The sequence below is a fragment of the Moschus berezovskii genome, chromosome 22 (genome assembly GCF_049115385.1).
Source record: "Moschus berezovskii isolate FMDL1 chromosome 22, NW_MosBer_1.0, whole genome shotgun sequence".
NCBI lineage: Eukaryota > Metazoa > Chordata > Mammalia > Artiodactyla > Moschidae > Moschus > Moschus berezovskii.
The window spans coordinates 6,204,335-6,230,258 of NC_142481.1; the positions used below are offsets into that span (position 1 = coordinate 6,204,335).

At 41.4% G+C, this 25,924-nt stretch overlaps 1 protein-coding gene and 1 pseudogene across 1 annotated transcript; both read right to left on the reverse strand.

Annotated features, from left to right (window-relative positions):
- Positions 1–675: 675 nt before the first annotated feature.
- Positions 676–6,812, reverse strand: LOC148774313 (uncharacterized; annotated as a pseudogene).
- Positions 6,813–14,534: 7,722 nt separating this feature from the next.
- LOC129546446 (uncharacterized) lies at positions 14,535–20,895 on the reverse strand. The gene is made up of 4 exons (XM_055411425.2): positions 20,757–20,895; positions 18,113–18,239; positions 16,769–16,864; positions 14,535–16,191 (listed from the first exon to the last, which is right to left on the reverse strand). Exons 1-4 carry the CDS (start codon positions 20,772–20,774, stop codon positions 14,669–14,671), a joined length of 1,764 nt encoding a protein of 587 aa, XP_055267400.2. The 5' UTR covers positions 20,775–20,895; the 3' UTR covers positions 14,535–14,668.
- Positions 20,896–25,924: the final 5,029 nt, after the last annotated feature.

The following is a 25,924-nucleotide window of genomic DNA, read 5'->3' on the forward strand; positions in this document are numbered from 1 at the left end:
GAGACTTTTCAGCAAATAATGCTGGACCACTTAGAGGTCCATATGCCAAAAAAAAAAAAGGTGGGTTGGGGGTGTGGGTGCTGGGAATCTCAAAAGAATCTCAACACATTCATCCCATAAGCCCTATACTGGTAAAGAACTGATATCCAGAGCAGAGTTCTTAAAAGTCAAAAAGAGCCTGCTGAGCAGTGAATATTCCAATGAATATTCAGGGCTGCTTTCCCTTTGGATTCACTGGTTTGATCTCCTTGCTATCCAAGAACAGGAGCTGGATATTAAATTGCTAACCTATGGGAGAAGCCATGCTCATTAGTTTCACACCTTCCATCCAGTTTTCAATTACTGATTTTTGCAGAGCTTAACACATGTACCCTAAACCCTGACCAACAGAACCACTGATCATTAAACACTTCAGCTTAATCCTTATCAAAGGCCCCATCGCTAACACCCAGATTCCTCAGTGACTCAACACAAAGGAAATCCATGATATGGACACTGACACACATTCCCTCTTCACCGATCCCCCACAGACCCCTCACTGGGGATCCTAACCCAGAATCAGGCTCACCAGATTGAGCCCCCAAAGACTCCTTCGGTAGCTGCCAAAGCCTGAACCTGGTCCCAAACCAGTTCTGCTTCTAATATGTTCTCCCCATAGTGCATCTGCAGCTGTTGCTAGGGACCAGGAGGAGGTGTATCTGCTGAGGGCTCTGGATTAGTTTCCTGAGTTCTGGCCTCGCCAGGTTCTATGACATCACATGGCTCCGTGACCTCAGAGAGGTTCTGGCCTTTAGGATGGGAATGGCTTTAACAGCTGTTATCACTGTGCTGGGTGGAAAGACATGGAAATGTCATATGGGTACCCCACTGCCTTTGTCTCTTTGCAAGAGATGGTCACAGGTCACAGGCACCTTAAGTCTTCTGAGGCCGGCACCTTGCCAAGGCCAATGTGGTATGAGATGCGTTCTAGTCACCAGTTTGGGCAAAACTGGCAAGTTGATGGTGCCCTTGAGCCCTTAGGCAGTAACACCTTGAGTGCGGCCAGTTTGTCTGAAGTCTGATATTCTTGTGGAAGAAAAAAATATGCAGAGAGTTTCTGGTTGGATGAAAGGTTGAATTTACTTGAGGTCTATGTTGGAAAAATCTAGGCTTGTATTTCCTTTATTCACACTACTGCCACACTTGCAACACGTGTGACATGTCTGTCACCTCCTCTACACCAATTGGGTCCTTAAGTCTGACTCAGTTATAACCCTGTCTATGCAGAGATATTGCCAGACCCCAGAAGTAGAGGGCTCGGTCCTGTGAGAATGCTGCTGCCCCAGTACAGATGCCAGTTGTAAGTAGCAGGTCCCTAAGTTACCTACAACTTGTCTGACTTGACTCCAAATCTGAGATTTCCACAACCTCTGCTTCAGGTTCAATTAGTTTGCTAAAAGGGCTTCTCAGGTGGCACTAGTGGTGAAGAACCCACATGCCAATGCAGGAGATGTAAGGGACAAGGGTTCAATCCCTGGGTCAGGAAGATTTCCCTGGAGGAGGGCACGGTAACCCACTCCAGAATCCTTGCCTGGAGAATCCCACAGACAGCCTGTCAGTGGGGTCCACGAACTTTGCGACACTCCAGGGGGTTGCAAAGAGTCGGACATGGCTGAAGCAACTTAGCATGGCACAGCTGGCTGAAAGCTCCCAGAACTCAGTTTATTAAAGGAAACGATAAAGGACACAGATGAATGGCCAAATGAAGAGAAAAACAGGACTGGGAGGGTCTCGAGCACAGGAGCTTCTGCTCCTACGCTGTGCTGTGTTACTCTCCCCAGGCCTGTATGTGTTCACTCATCTAGAAGCTCTCCAAAGCACACACTATTGGGACTTTCCGGAGATTTCCTTACATAGGCATGATCAATTAGTAACTCTGTTTTTATCTCTTCTGTGCTCTCTGGAGGATGGGAAGTGGACTGAAAATTCCAAACTTCTAATCATGGCTTGATCTTTCTGGTGACCAGTCGCCATCCAGGAGCCCACCCACAGCCACATCAGTAGCATAAGAGACATTCCAGATGCTCTCATCATGTAGAATTTACAAGGGTTCAGGAGCTCTGTGCCAGAAACTGGTAGCACAGACCAGGTCAATTTTCTATTATTTCACAAGGTCAAACTCAAAAGGATATATGCTAAACAATTCTATTTTTTTAACACTCTCTAAATGAAAAAACATAGCTACAAAAAGATATGTGATGCCAAGGGTTAGGGTTGGGGAAAAGTTGTGACTATGAGGATGTACCATGAGGGAGTTTGTGTTGACAAAGCATTCTGAATTTTTACTGTGTTGTTGGTTATATGAACCTACATATATGATTGTTTCTTGAAGTGATATATAAAAATCAAACAAAACTGAGTGCATGGTAAAACTGGTGCAATCAACCCAATTATAGTTAACAGCACTGTAACAATTTCAGTTTCCTCTGTTTATGGTAAACTGTGTGCTTATATAACATTTTAGCTTTGGGAAGAGTGGGCTGAAAAGCATTTAGAAAATCTCTGGAATATTTCAGTTTTTGTGATTCTAAACTTATTTCAAATTTTAAAATTATAAAAATATCACATTTATATTAATTTTATAAACCCCCAAATGCTACTTATAAATTTGGTTCAGTTCAGTTCAGTCGCTCAGTCGTGTCCGGCTCTTTGCGACCCCATGAATCACAGCACGCCAGGCCTCCCTGTCCATCACCAACTCCCGGAGTTCACTCAAACTCATGTCCATCGAGTCGGTGATGCCATCCAGCCATCTCATTCTCTGTCGTCCTCTTCTCCTCCCACCCCCAATCCCTTCCAGCATCAGACTCTTTTCCAGTGAGTCAACTCATCGCATGAGGTGGCCAAAGTATTGGAGTTTCAGCTTTAGCATCAGTCCTTCCAATGAACACCCAGGACCGATCTCCCTTAGAATGGACTGGTTGGATCTCCTTGCAGTACAAGGGACTCTCAAGCATCTTCTCCTATACCACAGTTCAAAAGCATCAATTCTTCGGCCATCAGCTTTCTTCACAGTCCAACTCTCACATCCATACATGACCACTAGAAAAACCATAGCCTTGACTAGACGGACCTTTGTTGGCAAAGTAATGTCTCTGCTTTTTAATATGCTGTCTAGGTTGGTCATAACTTTCCTTCCAAGGAGTAACCATCTTTTAATTTCATGGCTGCAATCAGCATCCACAAGTGATTTTGGAGCCCAGAAAAATAAAGTCAGCCATTGTTTCCACTGTTTCCCCATCTATTTGCCATGAAGTGATGGGACCGGATGCCATGACCTTAGTTTTCTGAATGTTGAGCTTTAAGTCAACTTTTTCACTCTCCTCTTTCAATTTCATCAGGAGGCTCTTTAGTTCTTCTTCACTTTCTGCCATAAGGGTGGTGTCATCTGCATATCTGAGGTTATTGATATCTCTCCCAGCAATCTCAATTCTAGCTTGTGCTTCCTCCAGTCCAGCGTTTCTCATGATATACTCTGCATATAAGTTAAATAAGCAGGGTGACAATACACAACCTATTTGTACAGTTCTTCTGTGTATTCTTGCCACCTCTTCTTAATATCTTCTGCTTCTGTTAGGTCCATACCATTGCTGTCCTTTATCAATCCCATCTTTGAATGAAATGTTCCCTTGGTATCTCTAATTTTCTTGAAGAGATCTTTAGTCTTTCCCATTCTATTGTTTTCCTCTATTTCTTTGCATTGATCACTGAGGAAGGCTTTCTTATATCTCCTTGCTATTCTTTGGAACTCTGAATTCAAATGGGTATATCTTTCCTTTTCTCCTTTGCTTATCACTTCCCTTCTTTTCACAGCTATTTGTCAGGCCTCCTCAGACAGCCATTTTGCTTTTTTGCATTTCTTTTTCTTGGGGATGGTCTTGATTCCTGTCTCCTGTACAATGTCATGAAACTCCATCCATAGTTCATCAGGCACTCTATCAGATCTAGTCCCTTAAATCTATTTCTCACTTCCACTGTATAGTTATAAGGGATTTGATTTAGGTCATACCTCAATGCCCTAGTGGTTTTCTCCACTTTCTTTAAGTCTGAATTTGGCAATAAGGGGTTCATGATCTGAGCCACAGTCAGCTCCTAGTTTTGTTTTTGCTGACTGTATAGAGCTTCTCCATCTCTGGCTGCAAAGAATATAATCAGTCTGATTTCGGTGTTGACCATCTGGTGATGTCCATGTGTAGAGTTTTCTCTTGTGTTGTTGGAAGAGGGTGTTTGCTATGACCAGTACGTTCTCTTGGCAGAACTCTATTAGCTTTTGCTCTGCTTCATTCTGTACTCCAAGGCCAAATTTGCCCATTACTCCAGGTGTTTCTTGATTTCCTACTTTTGCATTCCAGTCCCCTATAATGAAAAGGACATCTTTTTTGGGTGTTAGTTCTAGAAGGTCTTGTAGGTCTTCATAGAACTGTTCAACTTAAGCACGGCCAAGAGGAGCTACCCCATGTCCAAGTTAAGGAGCAGCGGCTGCGCTTTGCTGGAGCAGCCTTGAAAAGATACCCCACACCCAAGGTAAGAGAAACCTCAGTAAGACGGTAGGCACTGAGAGAGGGGCATCAGAGGGCAGACAAACTGAAACCACAATCACAGAAAACTAGCCAATCTGATCACATGGACCACAGCCTTGTCTAACTCAGGGAAACTAAGCCGCACCGTTTGGGGTCACCCAAGATGGATGGGCCATGGTGGAGAGGTCTCACAGAATGTGGTCCACTGGAGAAGGGAATGGCAAACCACTTCAGTATTCTTGCCTTGAGAACCCCATGAACAGTATGAAAAGGCAAAAAGATAGGATATTGAAAGATGAACTCCCCAGGTCAGTAGGTGCACAATATGCTACTGGAGATCAGTGGAGAAACAACTCCAGAAAGAATGAAGGGATGGAGCCAAAGCAAAAACACCCAGTTGTGGATGTGACTGGTGATAGAAGCAAGGTTAGATGCTGTAAAGAGCAATACTGCATAGGAACCTGGAATGTTAGGTCCATGAATCAAGGCAAATTGGAAGTGGTCAAACAGGAGATGACAAGAGTGAACATCGACATTCTAGGAATTGGTGAACTAAGATGGACTGGAATGGGTGAATTTAACTCAGATAACCGTTATATCTACTACTATGGGCAGGAATCCCTTAGAAGAAATGGAGTAGCCATCATGGTCAACAAAAGAGTCTGAAATACAGTATTTGGATGCAATCTCAAAAACGACAGAATGATCTCTGTTCGTTTTCAAGGCAAACAATTCACTATTACGGTAATCCAAGTTTATGCCCCGACCAGTAACACTGAGAAAGGCTGGTTTTACCTGAGTTGTTTTGTACATTTTTTCATCAATATAAAATATGCTGTAATCACTAAGGATAATACCACATTCTTTGCTTTGCAATTCTTCTCTCCTTACTATTTCTTGAGGGTCTGCAACTCACAACACATGTCCCCAAAGAGACTACCTGTGATTTCATTTACGTTTAACATGGATTGACAAGTGGGCAAAAGCCTTCCCACATTTGCTGCATCCACAGGGCCCCTCTCCGGTATGTTTTCATTGATGAACCTTGAGCCCTGACTTGGTGGTAAAGGCTTTCGCACATTCACAGCATTTATATGGCCTCTTTCCCACATGAATTCTCTAACAGGTGATGAGATCATTTTTGTGAAAAGAGAGTTTTCCACATTCAGTACATGCAAAGAAGCATTTCCTGAGTAAAATCTCTAATGTTCCATCAGTCATGTCTCCTTCCAAAATGCTTTCTCACTCGCTGCATTTGTATAGTTTCTCTGCAGTGCAAATCTGCTGATATATACCTCAAGTACTCCTTACAGAAAGTGAAGTTGCTCAGTCATGTCCGACTCTTTGTGACCCCATGAACTGTAGCCTACCAAGTTCCTCTGTCCACAGGATTTTCCAGACAAGAATACTGGAGTGGGTTGCCATTTCTTCTCCAGATCTTCCCAACCCAGGGATTGAACCCGGTATCCCACGTTGTAGGCAGACGCTTTACTCTCTGAGCCACCAGGGAAGTCTAAGCCTTTGCCACGTTCATTACATATATATGGTTTCTCTCCAGTATGAGTTCGCAGGTGTACACTAAGCTTCCTTTTTGAGAATAAGCCTTTGCCACACATTTACCACATACATAGGGTTTCTATTCAGTGAGTTCGTTCATGTACAATGAGACTGCCTTTCTGAACGAAGCCTTTTCCACAATCACTGCATATATAGGGTTTCTCTCCAGTGTGAGTTCATTGACGTCTGATGAGGTAGGCCTTGGCTGGAGAAGCCTTTCCGCATTAACTGCATATAAATGGGATAGGATTTTTCCCCTGTAAGAGTTCACTCATGTACAATCAGTTGGCTCTTCACAGTAAAGCCTTTCCCACAATCACTGCATATAAATGGTTTATCAGTTGTATGAGTGCACTGATGTACAAGATCACCCTTTACAGTGAAGCCTTTTCCGCAGACACTACACACATAGGATTTCTTTCTTGTATGAGTTTTCTGACGTATAATGAGGCAGTGTTTCATTGAAAAGCACTTTCCCACATTCACTGCACATATATAGTTTCTCTTTTCTGTGAGTTTGCTGATGAGTGCTAAGACTGTTCTTCAAGGTGAGCCTTTTCCACATTCACTGCATATAAAGGGTTTCTCATCTGTATGAGTTCAATGGTGTGCAATAAGACATCTCTTCTCAATGAAGCCTTTTCCACAATCACTGCATATGTAAGGTTTCTCTCCTGTGAGATCTAACCAGTCCATCCTAAAGGAAATCAGTCCTGATCCTCACTGGAAGGACTGATGTTGAAACTGAAACTGCAACACATTGGCCACCTGATGCAAAGAGCTGACTCATTTGAAAAGACCCTGATGCTGGGAAAGATTGAAGGCAAGAGGAGAAGGGGATAACAGATGATAAGATGGTTGGATGGCATCACCAACTCAATGGACATGAGTTTGAGTAAACTGTGGGAGTTGGTGATGGACAGGGAGGCCTGGTGTGCTGCAGTCCATGGGGCCACAGAATCAAACACGACTGAGCAACTGAACTGAACTGATCAGGCTTAGTCTCTCATTTTTCTCATTTGCATAGTAATTAACAGAGGTGTCCAACATCCACAGCCTTGAATGAATTGAGATGTTATTATTAAGTTTATCATAGTTCTAGTTCAAAAAATGCTTCAGTTCAGTTCAGTCGCTGAGTCATGTCCGACTCTTTGTGACCCCATGAACCACAGCACACCAGGCCTCCCTGTGCATCACCAACTCCCAGAGTTCACTCAAACTCATGTCCATCGAGTCGGTGATGCCATCCAGCCATCGCATTCTCTGTCGTCCTCTTCTCCTCCTGCCCCCAACCTTTCCTAGCATCAGACTCTTTTCCAGTGAGTCAACATGTCGCATGAGGTGGTCAAAGTATTGGAGTTTCAGCTTTAGCATCAGTCCTTCCAATGAACACCCAGGATTGATCTCCTTTAGAATGGACTGGTTGGATCTCCTTGCAGTCCAAGGGACTCTCAAGAGTCTTCTCCAGCACCACATTTCAAAAGCATCAATTCTTCGGTGATCAGTTTTCTTCACAGTCCAACTCTCACATCCATACATGACCACGGGAAAAACCATAGCCTTGACTAGACGAACCTTGGTTGGCAAGGTAATGTCTCTGCTTTTTAATATGCTATCTAGGTTGGTCATAACTTTCTTTCCAAGGAGTAAGTGTCTTTTAATTTCATGGCTTCAATCAGCATCCACAAGTGATTTTGGAGCCCAAAAAAATAGTCTGACACTGTTTCCACTGTTTTCCCATCTATTTCCCATGAAGTGATGGGACCAGATGCCATGATCTTTGTTTTCTAAATGTTGAGCTTCAAGCCAACCTTTTCACTCTCCTCTTTCAGTTTCCTCAAGAGGCTTTTTAGTTCTTCTTCACTTTCTGCCATAAGGGTGGTATCATCTGCATATCTGAGGTTATCGATATTTCTCCCAGCAATCTTGATTCCAGCTTGTGCTTCTTCCAGCCCAGCGTTCCTCATGATGTACTCTGCATATAAGTTAAATAAGCAGGGTGACAATATACAACCTTGACGTACTCCTTTTCCTATTTGGAACCAGTCTGTTGTTCCATGTACAGCTCTGATTGTTGCTTCCTGACCTGCGTACAGGTTTCTCAAGAGGCAGGTCAGGTGGTCTGATATTCCCATCTCTTTCAGAATTTTCCACAGTTTATTGTGATCCACATAGTCAAAGGCTTTGGCAAAGTCAATGAAGCAGAAATAGATGTTTTTCTTGAACTCTTGCTTTCTCCATGATCTAGCGGATGTTGGCAATTCGCCCGCTCCGGCGGCGCAGACGCAAGAGATGCCGGCTCCGACGCAACCTACCACACAAAGAAGCGCGGGCTAGAGGAGCTACCCCACGCCCGAGGCCAGGGCCGGCGGCCGAGAGGAGCTACCCCACGTCCAATAGGCGGTGGCTGCGCGGGCACAGGAGGACTGAGAGGAGCTACTCCACGTCCAAGGTCAGGAGGGGCGGCCTTGAGGAGATACCTCTCGTCCAAGGTAAGGTGCAGTGGCTGCACTTTGCTGGAGCAGCTGTGAAGAGATATCCCACGCCCAAGGTAAGAGAAACCCAAATAAGACGGTAGGTATTAAGAGCGGGCATCAGAGGGCAGACACACTGAGATCATAATCACAGAAAACTAGTTGATCTGATCACATGGACCACAGACAAATGTGGTCCACTGGAGAAGGGAATAGCAAACCACTTCAGTATACTTGCCTTGAGAACCCCATGAACAGTATCAAAGCGCAAATGATAGGATACTGAATGAGGAATTCCCCAGGTCGGTAGGTGCCCAGTATGCTACTGGAGATCAGTGGAGAAATAACTCCAGAAAGAACGAAGGGGTGGAGCAAAAGCAAAACCTATACCCAGCTGTGGATGTGACTGGTGATAGAAGCAAGGTCTGATGATGTAAAACCTGGAATGTTAGGTCCATGAATCAAGGCAAATTGGAAGTGGTCAAACAGGAGATGGCAAGAGTGAACGTAGACATTCTAGGAATCAGTGAACTAAAATGGACTGGAATGGGTGAATTTAACTCAGATGACCATTATATCTACTACTGTGGGCAGGAATCCCTTAGAAGAAATGGAGTAGCCATCATGGTCAACAAGAGAGTCCGAAATGCAGTACTTGGATGCAATCTTAAAAACGACAGAATGATTTCTATTCGTTTCCAAGGCAAACCATTCAATATTACAGTAATCCAGGCCTATTCCCCAACCAGTAATGCTGAAGAAGCCGAAGTTGAATGGTTCTATGAAGACCTACAAGACCTAGAACTAACACCCAAAAAAAATGTCCTTTTCATTCTAGGGGACTGGAATGCAAAAGTAGGAAGTCAAGAAACACCTGGAGTAACAGGCAAATTTGGCCTTGGAGCACGGAATGAAGCAGGGCAAAGGCTAATAGAGTTTTGTCAAGAGAATGCACTGGTCATAGCAAACACCCTCTTCCAACAACACAAGACAAGACTCTACACATGGACATCACCAGATGGTCAACACCGAAATCAGATTGATTATATTCTTTGCAGCCAAAGATGGAGAAGCTGTATACAGTTAGCAAAAACAAGACTAGGAGCTGACTGTGGCTCAGATCATGAACTCCTTATTGCCAAATTCAGACTGAAATTGAAGAAAGTAGGGAAAACCACTAGACCATTTAGATATGACCTAAATCAAATCCCTTATGATTATACAGTGGAAGTGAGAAATAGATTTAAGGGACTAGATCTGATAGATAGAGTGCCTGATGAACTCTGGACGGAGGTTCGTGACATTGTACAGGAGACAGGGACCAAAACCATCCCCATGGAAAAGAAATGCAAAAAAGCAAAATGGCTGTCTGAGGAGGCCTGACAAATAGCTGTGAAAAGACGAGAGGCGAAAAGCAAAGGAGAAAAGGAAAGATATAAGCATCTGAATGCAAAGTTACAAAGAATAGCAAGGAGAGATAAGAAAGACTTCCTCAGTGATCAGTGCAAAGAAATAGAGGAATACAACAGAATAGGAAAAACAAGAGATCTCTTCAAGAAAATTAGAGATTCCAAGGGAACTTTTCATGCAAAGATGGGCTCGATAAAGGACAGAAATGGTATGGACCTAACAGAAGCAGAAGATATTAAGAGGTGGCAAGAATACATAGAAGAACTGTACAAAAAAGATCTTCATGACCCAGATAATCACGATAACATGATCACTGACCTAGAGCCAGACATCTTGGAATGTGAAGTCAAGTGGGCCTTAGAAAGCATCACTATGAACAAAGCTAGTGGAGGTGATGGAATTCCAGTTGAGCTATTTCAAGTCTTGAAAGATGATGCTGTGAAAGTGCTGCACTCAATATGCCAGCAAATTTGGAAAACTCAGCAGTGGCCACAGGACTCGAAAAGGTCAGTCTTCATTCCAATCCCAAAGAAAGGCAATGCCAAAGAATGCTCAAACTACCGCACAATTGCACTCATCTCACACGCTAGTAAAGTCATGCTCAAAAAATGCTTACCAGGGACTTACCTGATGGTCTAGTGTTTAAGACTCTCTTCTCCCAATGCAGGTACCCATGACTCAATCCCTGGGCAGGGAACTCAATTCCACATGATTCAACTAAAGAGCTGGCATGCTACAACTAAAAGACCTCATGTGCCACAACTAAGACCCCACGCTACCAAAAAAAAAAAAAAAACACTCCAACAAATTTTAGGTATCATGTTCAGTGTGCTTTTCAGGGGGCAGGACTGAATCTAGAGTGTAAAAATTAAAATGTTTTTGGAGTACAACTTGCTATTGCTCAGTTTAAACTTTTCATTCTCCTAAAGCTACCAATCAACTTTAAGAATTGAAATTCAGCAGAAATTATCATTGTGAGAACAAACATGCACAAGGATATTTATAGCATCAATTTTGAGAGTTTTAAGGAAGAAATCTTGTGATCATTACATAAACTTACTCTTGCATCTCTTCATTCATACCTTTGGATAGTGCCCCAGCATGGTGACTCTGATCCATGTGTCCCATGGGACAATAGCAAGCTTGATACAGAGGGATGAAAGGCATGCTCATTGAAGCATGTTCTACTCTCTTGAAGCTCTCCTAACACATTGTAATGGAGCCCAGGCTAGGCATGGGATGAGATACTTTGTGAAAAGTCACCCCGTCCATTCCAGGGGTGGTATTTCCAGATATGTGGAAAAAAGCCATCTGGATCATGTAGCCACCAGTCAGGACAGCACACACTAGACAATTTAACTCTCAATCCACATACTAGAGAATAATTAATGTCTGTTGTCTTTAGATATTAAGTTTTTAGGGAGGAAGGTTTGTAATGCTGTCAAAGATGACTAAAACCAATAGGAGTGCACATTAGTAGGTGACTGGTTAAATAAATCATGGGATGGATCTTCATGAACACTATACAGACATAAAAAGAATGAAGAAGCTTGTAATTGGTACAGATACTAAGGAAAAACAGCACACAGTTTCCTCAAAAAATGAAAAATAGGAGTACCATAAGATTGAGCAATTTGGGCATATATCTGGAAAAAAATAAGAACTCTAACTTGAAAAGATATGATGTTACAATCAATGTTCAGGGCAGTGTTATTTACAACAGCTGTGACATGGAAATAGTCTTAAGTGTTCATTGACAGATGAACGGATAAAGAAATTCAACCACAAAAAGAAGGAAATCTTGCCATTTGCAACCATGAGGGATATTAAGTGAAATAAATCAGTCCAAGAAAGCTGAATATTCTATGATCTCTTTTATTTGTAGAATCCCCCTCCAAACCCCAAGCTTATAAATAATAAAGAACAGATTGTGTGCCAGAGGCTGAAAGAGGAGTGGGAGGCCAGAAATGGTGAAGGTGGTCAAACGGTACAAACATCATTATAAGTCCAATAATAATAACAGGATTGAACATCATTAGCCATGAGGGAAATGCAAGCTCAAGATCAGATATGACTAGAAAGCTAATAATACATTCTAATACATTAGAATGGGTAATGTAACATATCACAATACCAAGTGCTGGTAAGGATGAACAATTGAATGTGTTGCTAGCAGAATGATTAAAATATACTTAAAATACCAAGTACCAGAGAGGATGTGGAACAAGTGGATATCATACACTGCTGGTGAGAATCTAAAATGGTATAGTCACTCTGGAACAGTTTGGTAGGTTCTTTTAAAGCTAAACACAACTTTCTTTATGTCCCAATAATCATACACCTGAATATTTATTACAGAGGAATGAAAATTTATGTCCATCCAAATCCCTGGATGCAGATTTATAGCACCTTTCTTTATAAAAGTTGAAACCAGGAAACAATACAAACTTATCTGAAGAGTGAATGGATAAACAAACTGGTAAATCCAATAATGTATACTACTCACTAATAAAAATAAAGCAATTAAACTCAAAAAAGCCTTAAGAGCAATTTCCTGAGGGACAAAAAATAAAAAGATTACATGGCCCTTATTAATAAAAAAATTATAAATTTCTATAAATAAATACAACATATATAATGTTTAAAATCCAGTTATAAAAATTAATTTCATAAATGACAAAATTATATTGATGGAAAACTGACACGTAGTTGCCAGAGGTAGGTTTGGATAGGAGTGACCATAAAAAGGTAGCATGAGGGTGTCTGTGTTGATTAAAGTTTTATGTTCTGGAGATAGCAGTTACACAAAATCTACATATGTAATAAAGCAGCTTAGAATTCCAAAAAACCTATTTAAAAATTCATGTAAAAAATCTAGTGAAATCTAACTTCCAAAGGTTGCTTTGGGGTCAATTTGGTTTCTGGGATGATGTTCATTTTCCAGGTGTATTTGTAATATAGCAAGGGTTCTTGTTCTATCTGGATCATTAATATGCGTATAGGTTGCAAGTTTCAATTTAATTGTGTGTTCATAGATTTGACTGACCCTCATGAAAATATTTCTAAAAGACTTGAATAAACAAAAGATGTCATATGTTAAAAAAGAAAGAATTGAGAGACTAGAAGGATGTAAAAATTAAATGTCATTCATTAACCATGATTGGTGTTCGGAAAAGTGAGTTTAAAAGATGTTCTGAAGATACCTAAGTACATCACAATAGATATAATATGGATGATACTAGGAAATTACTTTTTTAAACCATGGTATTGGCATATGGTTATTTGAGACAATGTGCTTATTCTTAGGAGATGCTTAATAAAATATTCAGGGATTAAAAAAAAAGAAGAGTTAATGGCTACATAAAATGTTTTTACGGGGATAAGTTACATAAAGGATACAAGGGAATTCTCTGGACTACTTTTGTGTTTTCTTATAAGTTAAAAATGATCTCAAGTTATACATTTTATAAAAACTTTGAAGGTGGTTTTATAAAATATTTGGTTTTATTTATAAACTTAGTTAAGCAAGCTGCAAATGTGTGTTCCTATTTCATTTCCTTTTTTAAAAAGTTCAATATGCTTATAATTAGTTTGGAGCCAAAGAAACGTAAGAGCTAATCACATACTGGGGTAGGCAGAGAACACTTGCAATAAAAATCAGTGATAAAAACAAACAACTTTTATTGAAAAACTATGGAATTACTGTAACTTCCCTGGTGGTTCAGTGGTTAAGACTTTGCCTTCCAATGCAGGGGGTGTGGGTCTGATCCCTGATTGGGGAGCTAAGGTCTCACATCCCTTGAAAAAAAACAGAAGCAATATTGTAGCAAATTCAATTAGAGTTGGGAGATGGTCCATATTAAAAACAAATAAACAAACACAAAACTATGGAATTATTCACAAGGAAATCAGAAACAAGACTCAGGTGCATCATCTGATGTCTGATGAGGTTACATTTGTAACAAAAAGCACTCAAACATTTATTATTTTCATAAAAATTCATTCCTTTGTAAGCCCACTGATATTTAACTAAAGGTACTCTACCTTTAGCATGTTCCTAAAAGTTTTAATTTCTATATGATTCCCTGACAAATGATGAGGCAGAATGCTTCACTGAAATCTTGCCATATATACTGTCTTCTTAAAAATATTTCTCCAGTGTAACCTCCAACACTCACTGAGGTCTTCTTTCTGGGTAAAGACATTCCCATGGTCATCATATTTTTTTTCTTTTCTAAATCATATTTCTACAATGAGTTCACTGATGATCAATGACGATCCCTGATAATAAAGTCTATCTTCCCACTGATGACTTTTCTATTCTCTGCATTCACAAAATTTGTCCAAATGTGTATGGAATATATACTTTTCAGACATATAATGAAGCCAGAAAGCTTTTCCCAAGGCATTTCCACACTGAATGTATCAAGAGCTTTTCCAACATGTTTTCACCAACAGAAAATGTGAGGTAGAATCATTAAGGCACTACTGCATTGACGGTATTCACTGGCTTTATCTCATGGGCAAATCCTTTCATCTCCTTATGGCTCCTCATCTGAGAACATGTCGTCCCATGATTACATTCTGCTCTGCTAGAAACACTGATGTTTAAAGTCTTAGCTGTCACAGAAGGCATTTCCCCAATCATTGCATTAATGGGGCTTTGGTTCACTCATAAGTAATGACCTGGGACTCTCTGTTAAAGGCATTTCCAACTTGACTGGATCTACCCATTTCTCTGATGTGCATTTTCTTATGTTTCACAAGGTTTGACAAGTGCGAGAAGGCTTTCTCACAATCACTGCACCCATACGGTCTCTCTCCTGTGTGAGTCCTTTGATGGACATTGAGTACTGACTTTGTGGTGAAGGCTTTTCCACATTCATCACACTCATAGGGTTTCTCTCCTATGTGAATTCTCTGATGGGTAATGAGACCATACTTGTGGGAATAGGATTTTCCACACTCAGTACATACAAAGGGAGTCTTTCCTGTGTGACACCTCTCATGTTGTATGAGGCATATCTTCTGACTGAAGGCTTTACCACACTCATTGCACTCATAGGGTTTCTCTCCTGTGTGAGTTCGTTGGTGTATAATGAGAGTGAGCTTTGTGGTGAAGCCTTTTCCGCATTCGTTACACCGGTAAGACTTCTCTCCCGTGTGAGTTCGCTGGTGTACCATGAGATTACTCTTCACGGTGAAGCCTTTCCCACATTCACCGCATATGTAAGATTTCTCCCCTGTATGAGATCGCAGGTGTACTGTGAGATTACTCTTCACAGCAAAATCTTTCCCACATTCACTGCACAAATATGGTCTCTCGCCGGTATGAGTTCGCTGGTGTACAGCAAGATAGCGCTTCATGGTGAAGCCTTTCCCACACTCACTGCATACATAGGGTTTCTCCCCAGTGTGGGTACGCTGATGCACAGTGAGATTACTCTTCCCGGAGAAGCCTTTTCCACATTCACCGCATACGTAAGGTTTCTCTCCACTATGAGTTTGCTGATGTGCAATCAGATAGCGCCTCATGGTGAAGCCTTTTCCACACTCACTGCATACATAGGCTTTCTCTCCTGTGCAGGTTTGGTGATGTACAGGGGAGCTGCTCTTCACAGTACAGCCTTTTCTGGGCTCACTGGTTAAGTGGGGTGTGTCTCGTGTTTGAATTTTCTGATGTTTAGTTAATGTGACATTTCTGAAGAAGGATTTCTCACATGGATTACCCCCATTGGACTTCTCTTCAGTATGAACACTCTTATGAGAAATAAGCTGAGATTTCCTGCTGCATGGCTTCTCACTTTCAACACAGGCTAGAGATTCCTCTATTTTGTGAGTCCTCTGATGCTTAAGGACTTGGAATTGAGTGCTGATGTGTTCTGTACTTTCAGGAAATATAATTCCAGAATACAACTGTCCACAATCACTATGTAGAAAGGATTTCTCACCTCCACTAAACTCCACAGGGTTCTTTATTCCATAGCTGCTCTTCTGGTTAACTAAACTTAAGCTTGATTCCAAAGCTTTTCTATGTAAGTTAAATATACGATCTTGAATTAGGGTGAAATGTGTTTTGCTCTGATGAGCACTCTTTCTAAATGCATTCTGTTCACTGCAATGTTGCATGCTCTTCAGAAATCTTTGGTTTCGAGAGTGTTCTGGCAAATAACTGTCACCTTTCCTGATTCCTAAGAAAAAAGGAAATGATAAATTATTTCATGAGACTGGTATGGGATTAAGGCTTAAAAAATGACATGGTGTGTGGGGGTGCTCTTTATTATCTAGCATATAATCCCATTTTAAAATTATAAAGGTGTATGAGGAAGTAAATGAATATCAGATCCCAAAAGAGACAAGGAATATATTTAAAGCTAAATCCAATCCTTTGGCCACCTCATGTGACGAGCTGACTCACTGGAAAAGACTCTGATGCTGGGAGGGATTGGGGGCGGGAGGAGGCGGGGACGACAGAGAATGAGATGGCTGGATGGCATCACCGACTCGATGGACATGAGTTTGAGTGAACTCCAGGAGTTGGTGATGGACAGGGAGGCCTGGCGTGCTGCGATTCATGGGGTCGCAAGGAGTCGGACGTGACTGAACTGACTGACTGAAACACCCAGAAAGAGTTCTCATCTGGATAGATGAATATGGGGAACAGCTGTTGAGAGGGCGCCTCAGTCACCCTCACAGCTGTGACTCCTTCTCAAGGATCTGGAATATGACTTCCATGGTCACTCCCCTTGCTGATTCTAACTCACTCACCTGGACAAATTCTATTCCGCATTTCATTTTCTATTATGCATGGTTCTTTTCCATGTTCCAACTTGGAAAGCGTATCTGGTTTGGTACCTTGATATCCTGATCATGAGAAATGATAGAAGACTTAGATGCAAGAACTGGGTTATGGTATATCAAGATAGGAAAATATTGCATTTTATTTAACAGTTACTGAATTTTTAACTTTACTGGATTCCTATTAAGCATATCACATTTTACTGGATTCTACTTTTTTAACTGGAATATAATTGCTTTACAATGTTGTGTTAGTTTCTGCTGTACAATGTGAATCACCTACGTGGATACATATATACCCCCTTTCTCTTAAGCCTCCCTCCTACCCGCCCCCTTACCTCCACCCTTGCCAAATACTGCATCTTAGAAACAACATTTCTTGTATGCAAAGCAAACGTTCTCTTTCAGCGTACAGGAGATTACACCTTTGGAGCCAGACAGGGGACAAAAAAATCTAACTCTTTGGAAGACCACAGGGACTGCAAAGCTTTCATCGGGTGATGGAGAAAAGTCCAGTGACTCAGCACTGCCGGGGTCCAGCCTCGGTAGAGTCCAGGGACACCCTCAGGATGAGCAGCATCGACGAGAAAAAAAAAAAGCGAGTCGAGTCTTGGTACAGTGCAGGATCAAAACTGCTTTATTTTTTACATCAGTGCTTATATACCCTAAAACCGGCAATACTAAAAAGGGAGGAGGGATTGTCTTGATACAATTGTGCCAGGAATGCAGTCATAGACCATCTTCTAGAACAGTCAGCACCTTCACACATAACTCAAACAATGGGCTTTTAAGACATCAAGGCCACAAGGCAGGAGAAAATGGCTTTATCTGCGTAGCAGTTAGTCAACTGTAAAAACTATTAGCAAGCCTTATCTTGGGAGCCTCAGTTCTGGGCAGACTTAGTTTTATGCCAGGGGTGCTTTGTGCAGTCCTGAGCATTCTAAATTCTAAATTGACAATTATAACCCCAACAGGGCCAGAAGGATTAGGATGTTCTGTGTAAAAATATTTTCTTCATTCCTGGCCTGTTTATAGGGCCCATATACCCTCAGGGACTGTACTGCCATGCAAGGGCTTCAAGGGGGATATCTGAGCAGGAGTCAGAAGAATTCTTAGAAAGCACAGAGGACTACCAAGCATCAGAAGAAGAAAAGACGGAGGTCTGGGAGTAGATGATGAGGCGGCCCTGAGAAATCCCCGGAGGTCTGGCCTTGCGTGCCAGCTCCTCAAGCCAAGACCTTGTCACGGGCGAGGTCTCTCTTGCCGCGGCTCCCTACACGGCACCTCATAAATAACATTGGGAGTCATCCTTACCCAGTGACACCAAATTGGTATAGTTCTCCAACATCACATCCCAGTATAGGTCTTTTTGAGCAGAATCCAGGAGCTGCCACTCCTCCCAGTTGAACTCCACAGTCACATCTTCCAGTGTTAGCAATTCCTATAATAATAAAGTCCTGTATGATGTGAATTCCTTTCATCAATATGGAAAAAACATAAGAGAAGTTATTCTGATTTCCACCATACCTCCTGCATCAATATACTTTTCTCAAATACATTTCAGTTACAAGCAAAATCCTACCTTTCTATGTATATATTTTAGCGCCTACATATTTGCATAATATGCAAATGACATCAGGACAAATAAAACAGTCCTACCTTACCATGAAACTTCACAGCAAATATAAGAATCAACTCTGAACAGATTCCACATCCGAAATTTACAAGATAATGTTTTTAATACATGTGAAAAATAGCAGAAACTATACAAGATACATCTGCAGCAAAGAAAAAAAATTAGTTGATTATGAAGATTTGAAAACAAAAAAAAAAATATAGTAATGAAGCAGTATCCCAAGATCTAAAGGTGAAAATTTTCAAAACTGATTCAACTCTATAAATCCCAGGCTCAGGAATCCCAACAAATTCCAAGCAGGAAATCTCTAGGTAGGGACATCAGACTAAAACTATAATACACAAAATATGAAAGGGAACTATAAAAGCATCCAGACACAAAAGATAGATGATCTACAACAGAACTCAAAAAACATGGAATATTATCTTCAAAGTTCTGATTTTTGTGCCAAAAAAGTCAGACATGAAGGCCGCTTGGTACTGAAACACAGGACTCCACAGAGTCCTGGGCAGCATTCTCTCCTTCCAGCCTCAGGAGTACTGCCAACCAAGAAAGCTCACCTAAAGTCCAGTGTCCAGAATTTTTATTGAGGCTCCCTTATATATGCACAATTTACTGAATCACTGACCACATGGTTGAACCTAGATCCTTCCCTGTTCCTGCCCAGACTGATAACACATAGCTGAAAGCCACAACCTTCTAATCACACAGCTGGTCTTTGGGGCATGGATAGCCCTCACTTTGAATTGTCTTATTAGCACAAATCATTTAGGGCCCACATGAGTCACCTCATAGCATAAACTATAATAAAGTGTGGTTGCAGTGGTCTGGGATGAAAAACAGACACTCTTAACACACAGGTAATTCCAAGGCTTTAGAGGTTACCTCCCAGAAATTAGGGACAAAAGTCAGTCAAATTCCTTACTACACACTAGGTACTCATGCCCCCATGAGATACCCTTCCCTTAAGCATGGGCTGCAAAAGTGCTGTGATACCAATTTTAATTTTTTTTTTTTTTGGTCTGCATGGTATGTGGGATTTTAGTTCCCTGACCAGGGCTTGAACCCATGCCCCCCTGCGATGGAAGTGTGGAGTCTTAACCACCAGGAAAATCAAGACATGTGTTTTTAAATTAGGCTATATATATGATTTTCATCTTGCTAACAGAATCTGTCTGTTGATGACTTTGATGAAGTAAGACAGCATGTTGGGAGGCCCATGTGATAAGGAACTCATAGTGGTCTTACGCAAGCAGACAGAAACTAAGGATCTCATTTGATCTCTGGAAAAGAATTCTGCTAGTAACTATGTAAGTAAACTCAGAAGTGCATCCGTCCCCAGCTGAGCCTTTGGATCATGGTCAAGGAGTACTGAGCTATTATCAGTGAAGTTTGCATATTTCATGATCAATCTATTTCTCAAACTCAAAGTGAATCTCCACCACTGTTCACCAAAACATAGGTTGGATTATGTTATTTTCTCATTTCAAAGGTTAAATATTTCACTTCTATCAAACTCCAATGGCTGTTTTACTGAGAAATAACTGACACATATCAACATATAAATTTAAGATGTAAAGCATGATGATCTGATTTACATGTATTGTGAAATCATTATCACAACAGGTTCAGTCATCGATCTCCTCCTGTGTAGATACAACGCAAAGAAAAGGAAAAAGCTTTTCTCCCTGTGATGAGAACTCTTAGGATTTGCTCTTAACAACTTTCCTATATATCATACAGCAGTGTTAGCTACAGCCATCATGGTGTTCATTGCACCCCTAGTACTTATCTTACAACTCGCTTTCTTGAGTATGATTATGAAACTCACAGAGTTTTATATATCTATATAGATAATGCTCTTCAGTAAACTGCATTCCTCTTTCTTTTAGATGCGTGATTGGTACCAGGCCAGTGGGAAGCCCCTCAGAGTCACCAATGTTGTTAGGAGTATCACTCCATTCACTTAGGTGACATAAACCATTGAATCCCCCAGAGAGCTGATCTACTCTCTCCTCACAGTCAACACATATCATGGAGCTTTTCATGTTTTTCTGGTTGTGATGTCTGCTAAGATAATGCAAAGTGACAGCTGATGCAATCCACAGGCTCCACCACAGTCACACTTTCTCTTCTAATACTAGTCATCTGATGTGATCCCTATGAACAATATATTCCTGATTCTGAATTCAGAGTCCAAATTAACTTGTCCCCAGAACCCAATCACCCCCAATTTATACTTCGTTTAGTTGAGCTGTTAATTTTTTCAGCTTACCACAAATCTATTAAACAAAAAAGGAAAGATATAACAAAAAAAATCACCTGGGCCTTGATCATCATCTTCTGTGCTCAGGAAACAGTAAGTAACATGGATTCTGACTTCTGTCTCTTCTGCATTTACTGTGTCATTCTTAAAGACAGAAATTTTGGCATTCACTTAAAGATGTCCCCTGGAACGATGATATCCAACTCCAAGAACCTCCTCTTTCTTCCCTCATTCCTTGACTTGATCACTGTTTCTCCTGGAGAGCCTGGACCTGTGGGCTGAAAAGCAAACTAACTTTGAGTGTACATTTCCTCTCGGCCCAAACACTATCACTGTTGATATGCACTTATCCTTAAAGGGACCTCAGTATTTCCAGCTGTTCCTTTATTTGCTACCCTAGAGGCTTTCATACTCTGAGGCATTAAAACAAGGTTACGAGCTTTCTTTCGTAAAGAGGAAGTGGCATGACTTCCACTTAGAGGGGAAGAGGGAAAGCATAAGCAGAGCATGATGCCTCAGAGCCTGATGAAAGCTCAGGGCAGATCAAGTTTACGGAAGAGAACACACAGAAGTTCCCAGAATCTGGACACTCCATCTGTAAAGTGCATGTGTACCCTTGCCCCACTCCAAAAATTTTTATATGCTCAGTGGGTACACACACCTCAGTTTGAAGACGATAGCGTGAAATTATCTTCAAGGTTGTCTTACTTCTCTTTGTGTATTAAAAGGATTAATCTTGCCCAACAGAGGTTGAGCTTTGCCCTTAGTTCCTGGGAGGTCAGTCTATGCCACGGTAATAATTCCAGAAAAACATCTATTTCTGCTTTATTGACTATGCCAAAGCCTTTGACTGTGTGGATCACAATAAACTGTGGAAAATCCTGAAAGAGATGGGATTACCAGACCACCTGACCTGCCTCTTGAGAAACCTATATGCAGGTCAGGAAGCAACAGTTAGAACTAGACATGGAACAACAGACTGGTTCCAAATAGGAAAAGGAGTACATCAAGGCTGTATATTGTCACCCTGCTTATTTAACTTATATGCAGAGTACATCATGAGAAACTTTGGGCTAGAGGAAGCACAAGCTGGAATCAAGATTGCTGGGAGAAATATCAATAACCTCAGATATGCAGATGACACCACTTTATGGCAGAAAATGAAGCACTAAAGAGCCTCCTGATGAAAGTGAAAGAAGAGAGTAAAAAAGTTGGCTTCAAACTCAACGTTCAGAAAACTTAATGGCATCTGGTCCCATCACTTCATGGCAAATAGATGGGGAAACAGTGGAAACAATGGCTGACTTTTTCTGGGCTCCAAAATCACTGCAGACGGTGACTGCAGCCATGAAATTAAAAGACGCTTACTCCTTGGAAGGAAAGATATGACCAACCTAGACAGAATATTGGAGAAGGAAATGGCAACCCACTCCAGTGTTCTTGCCTGGAGAATCCCAGGGACGGGGGAGCCTGGTGGGCTGGCGTCTATGGGGTGGCACAGAGTCGGACACGACTGAAGTGACTTAGCAGACAGAATATTAAAAAGCAGAGACATTACTTTGCCAACAAAGGTCCGTCTAGTCAAGGCTATAGTTTTTCCAGTGGTCATGTATGGATGTTAGACTTGGACTCTAAAGAAAGCTGAGTGCTGAAGAATTGATGCTTTTGAACTGTGGTGTTGGAGAAGATGCTTGTGAGTCCCTTGGACTGCAAGGAGATCCAACCAGTCCATCCTAAAGGAGATCAGTCTTGGGTGTTCATAGGTAGGACTGATGTTGAAGCTGAAACTCCAATACTTTGGCCATCTGATGCAAAGAGCTGACTCACTGGAAAAGACCCTGATCCTGGGAAAAGATTGAAGGCAGGGGGAGAAGGGGACAACAGAGAATGTGATGGTTGGGTGGCATCATTGACTCAATGGGCATGGGTTTGGGTGGATTCCGGGAGTTGGTAATGGACAGGGAGGCCTGGCGTGCTGCAGTTCATGGGGTCGCAAAGAGTCGGACATGACTGAGCGACTGAACTGAACTGAACTGAATAAATGCCAGGCTGGATGAACCACAAGCAGGAATCATGATTGCCAGGAGAAATATCAACAACCTCAGATATGTATATACCACTCTAATGGCAGAAAGGGAAGAGGAACTAAAGAGCCTCTTGATGAGGGTAAAAGAGAAGAGTGAAAAAGCTGGTTTGAAACTCAAAATTAAAAAAACTAAGATCATGGCACCCAGTCCCATCACTTTAGTACAAATAGAAGGGGGAAAAGTGGAAGCAGTGACAGATTTTCTTTTCTTGGGCTCCAAAATCACTGCAGGTGCTGACTGCAGCCATGAAATTAAAAGACGCTTGCCCTTGAAAGAAAAGCTATGACAAACTTAGCGCATTAAAAAGCAGAGACGTAACTTTGCCAGCAAAGGTCTGCATAGTCAAAGCTATGGTCTTCCCAGTAGTCAAGTAAGGATGCGAGAGTTGGACTACATAAATTAAAGAACGCTGAGTGCCAAAGAACTGATACTTATGAATTGTGGTGCTGGAAAAGACTCTTTTGAGAGTCCCTCGGACAGCAAGGCAATCAAAACAGTCAATCCTAAAGGAAATCGACCCTGAATTGGAAGGACCGTTGCTGAAGCTCCAATACTTTGGCCACCTGATGTGAAGAGCTGACTCATTGGAAAAGACCCTGATGGTGGGAAAGACTGAAGGCAAAAGGAGTAGGGGGTGACAGAGGATAAGATATTAAGACAGCATCACCAACTCAATGGACATGAATGTGAGCAAACTCCAGGAGATACTGAAGGACAGAGGAGTCTGGTGGGCTATAGCCCAAGGGGTTGCAAAGATTTGGACACCTCCTAGCCACTGAAAAATAACAACACAGTCAGATGATTTTCAACAAAGGTGCAAGATTGAAGCAATAAGCAAAAAGATGGTCTTTCCAACAAATATACTGAAACAACTGAATATCCAATTCCAATTAAACAATAATAGATAATAAATTTAAATGTAATAGCTAAAAATACAAACTACTTCCAGAAATTGAGAAATAAGCCACAGGCTGGGAGAAAATATTTGCAAGAGACATATCTGATAAAGGACTGCTATCCAAAATATACAAAGAACTCTTAAAAACTCAACAATAAGAAAACACAAAGATAGGCAAAAGACCTGAACTGACACCTTACCAAAGAAGATACACAGATAGCAAATAAGCAAATGAAAACATGTGTAATTGGGAAATTACATTATATGTAATTTTTTCTTTTTCAGTCGCTCAGTCATGTCCAACTCTTTGTGACCCCATGAATCACGGCACACCAGGCCTCCCTGTCCATCACCAACTCCTGGAGTTCACTCAAACTCATGTCCATCGAGTCGGTGATGCCATCCAACCATCTCATTCTCTGTCGTCCCCTTCTCCTCCCGCCCCCAATCCCTCCCAGCATCAGAGTCTTTTCCAGTGAGTCAACTCGTCACACGAGGTAGCCAAAGTATTGCAGTTTCAGCTTTAGCATCAGTCCTTCCATTCAGCACCCAGGATTGATCTCCTTTAGAATGGACTGGTTGGATCTCCTTGCAGTACAAGGGACTCTCAAGAGTCTTCTCCAGCACCATAGTTGAAAAGCATCAATTCTTCGGCGATCAGCTTTCTTCACAGTCCAACTCTCACATCCATACATGACCATGGGAAAAACCATAGCCTTGACTAGACGGACCTTTGCTGGCAAAGTAATGTCTCTGCTTTTTAATATGCTATCTAGGTTGGTCATAACTTTCCTCCCAAGGAGTATGTCTTTGGTTGCATTAGGAAATAACAAATTAAAGAACAATGAGATACCATTACCTACCTATTAGAATAACCAAAATTCAACATAATGACTACACCAAATACTGAAGAGTACATGAAGCAAGAGATTTATTGCTTATGGGAAGGCAAAATGTTACAGCCACTCTGGTAGACAGTTTGGCAGTTTCTTACAAAACTATATATATACTCTGAAAATTTATGTCTGGACAGAAACCTGATCATAGGTATATACAGCAGACTTATCCATCCAATGAATGAACATTATTCAGCATTAAGAAGAAAGCAAACCATGAAAAAACAAGGAGGATCCTAAAATACCTATTATTAAGTGAAAGATGTCAATCTAAAAAGGCTATTCACTATAGAATTCCAACTACTGTAAATGACATTCTGGAAAAGGCAAAGCTAAGGAGATGGTAAAAAGATCAGCGGTTGCCAAGAGTTGGAGAGAAGGTAAGATGAACAAGCAGAATCCAGAGGGCTTTTTAGAGCAGTACAACTATTCTGTATAACACTAAAGGGTGGACACATGTCATTTTACATTTGTCAAGACACAACATTGCGAATTATTTCAGTGATGAGTCAGTACGTAAATTGACTGTAACAAATTCACCACTCTGGGGCAGGATGCTGACAGTGGGGAAGGTTGCATATGTTGGGGCACAGAGGTATGGTATTCATAGCTTACAGTGAATGGTGTCAGATTCATGATCTCTGAAGAAGATTTAGCTTCAGGATCAGGGACCAGGCTTAATCACTCACGAGCTTTTATGTAGCAGTTTTATTCAAGTCTGAAAAGGGAGAGAGAAAGCTTCCGAAGGGGATGGAGAGTGCCCCCTGGCTAGTCTTATTAAGGCCTTATATACTTTTACCAGACCCACTCCCACAACATACATCTTAAGATAACAAGATTAGGTTATCAGAAGGTCCTTTTAAGGAGAAACATATCCTCAAGATACATTGTTATAGTGACTGAGACAAAGTAATGTAGAAAAAAGAGTCTGTCCTTTTCTCCTTGAAAGCGCAGACCCCTTTCTCCTCCTCGGGTCGGTGGGTGTGGGGTGGGGGTGGGGGGCCGGGACTTCTTGTCAACCTGCCTAGAAACTGCCTCTCTCAGTATCCCTACTGCACTTCCCACTCATCGCTGCTGTGAATCTAAAACTGCTCTCAGAAGATAAAGTCATATCCTTATCTATCTATATCTACATACACACAGCCTTCAGAAAACACATGAGGAACTTCTCATGACCTTGGGTTAGGCACAGAAGTCTTACACAACACCACATCAGCAAACCATAAAAGAAGACAACTGATAAACTGGACTTGTAGTACCTTTTGCACATCAAAGACACTATAAAGCTAAAGGAAAAGGTAAGCTACAAGTTGAGAAAGAAAATTTGCAAACCATGTATCTGA

Excerpts from the sequence above, each read along its gene's own strand:
- LOC129546446 (XM_055411425.2), bottom strand. Across the intron at positions 16,865-18,112 it reads TACCAATTTGGTGTCACTGG|GATATCAAGGTACCAAACCA; the intron begins GTAAGGATGACT and ends TCTCATGATCAG. Across the intron at positions 16,192-16,768 it reads GCGGAATAGAATTTGTCCAG|GAATCAGGAAAGGTGACAGT; the intron begins GTGAGTGAGTTA and ends CTTTTTTCTTAG.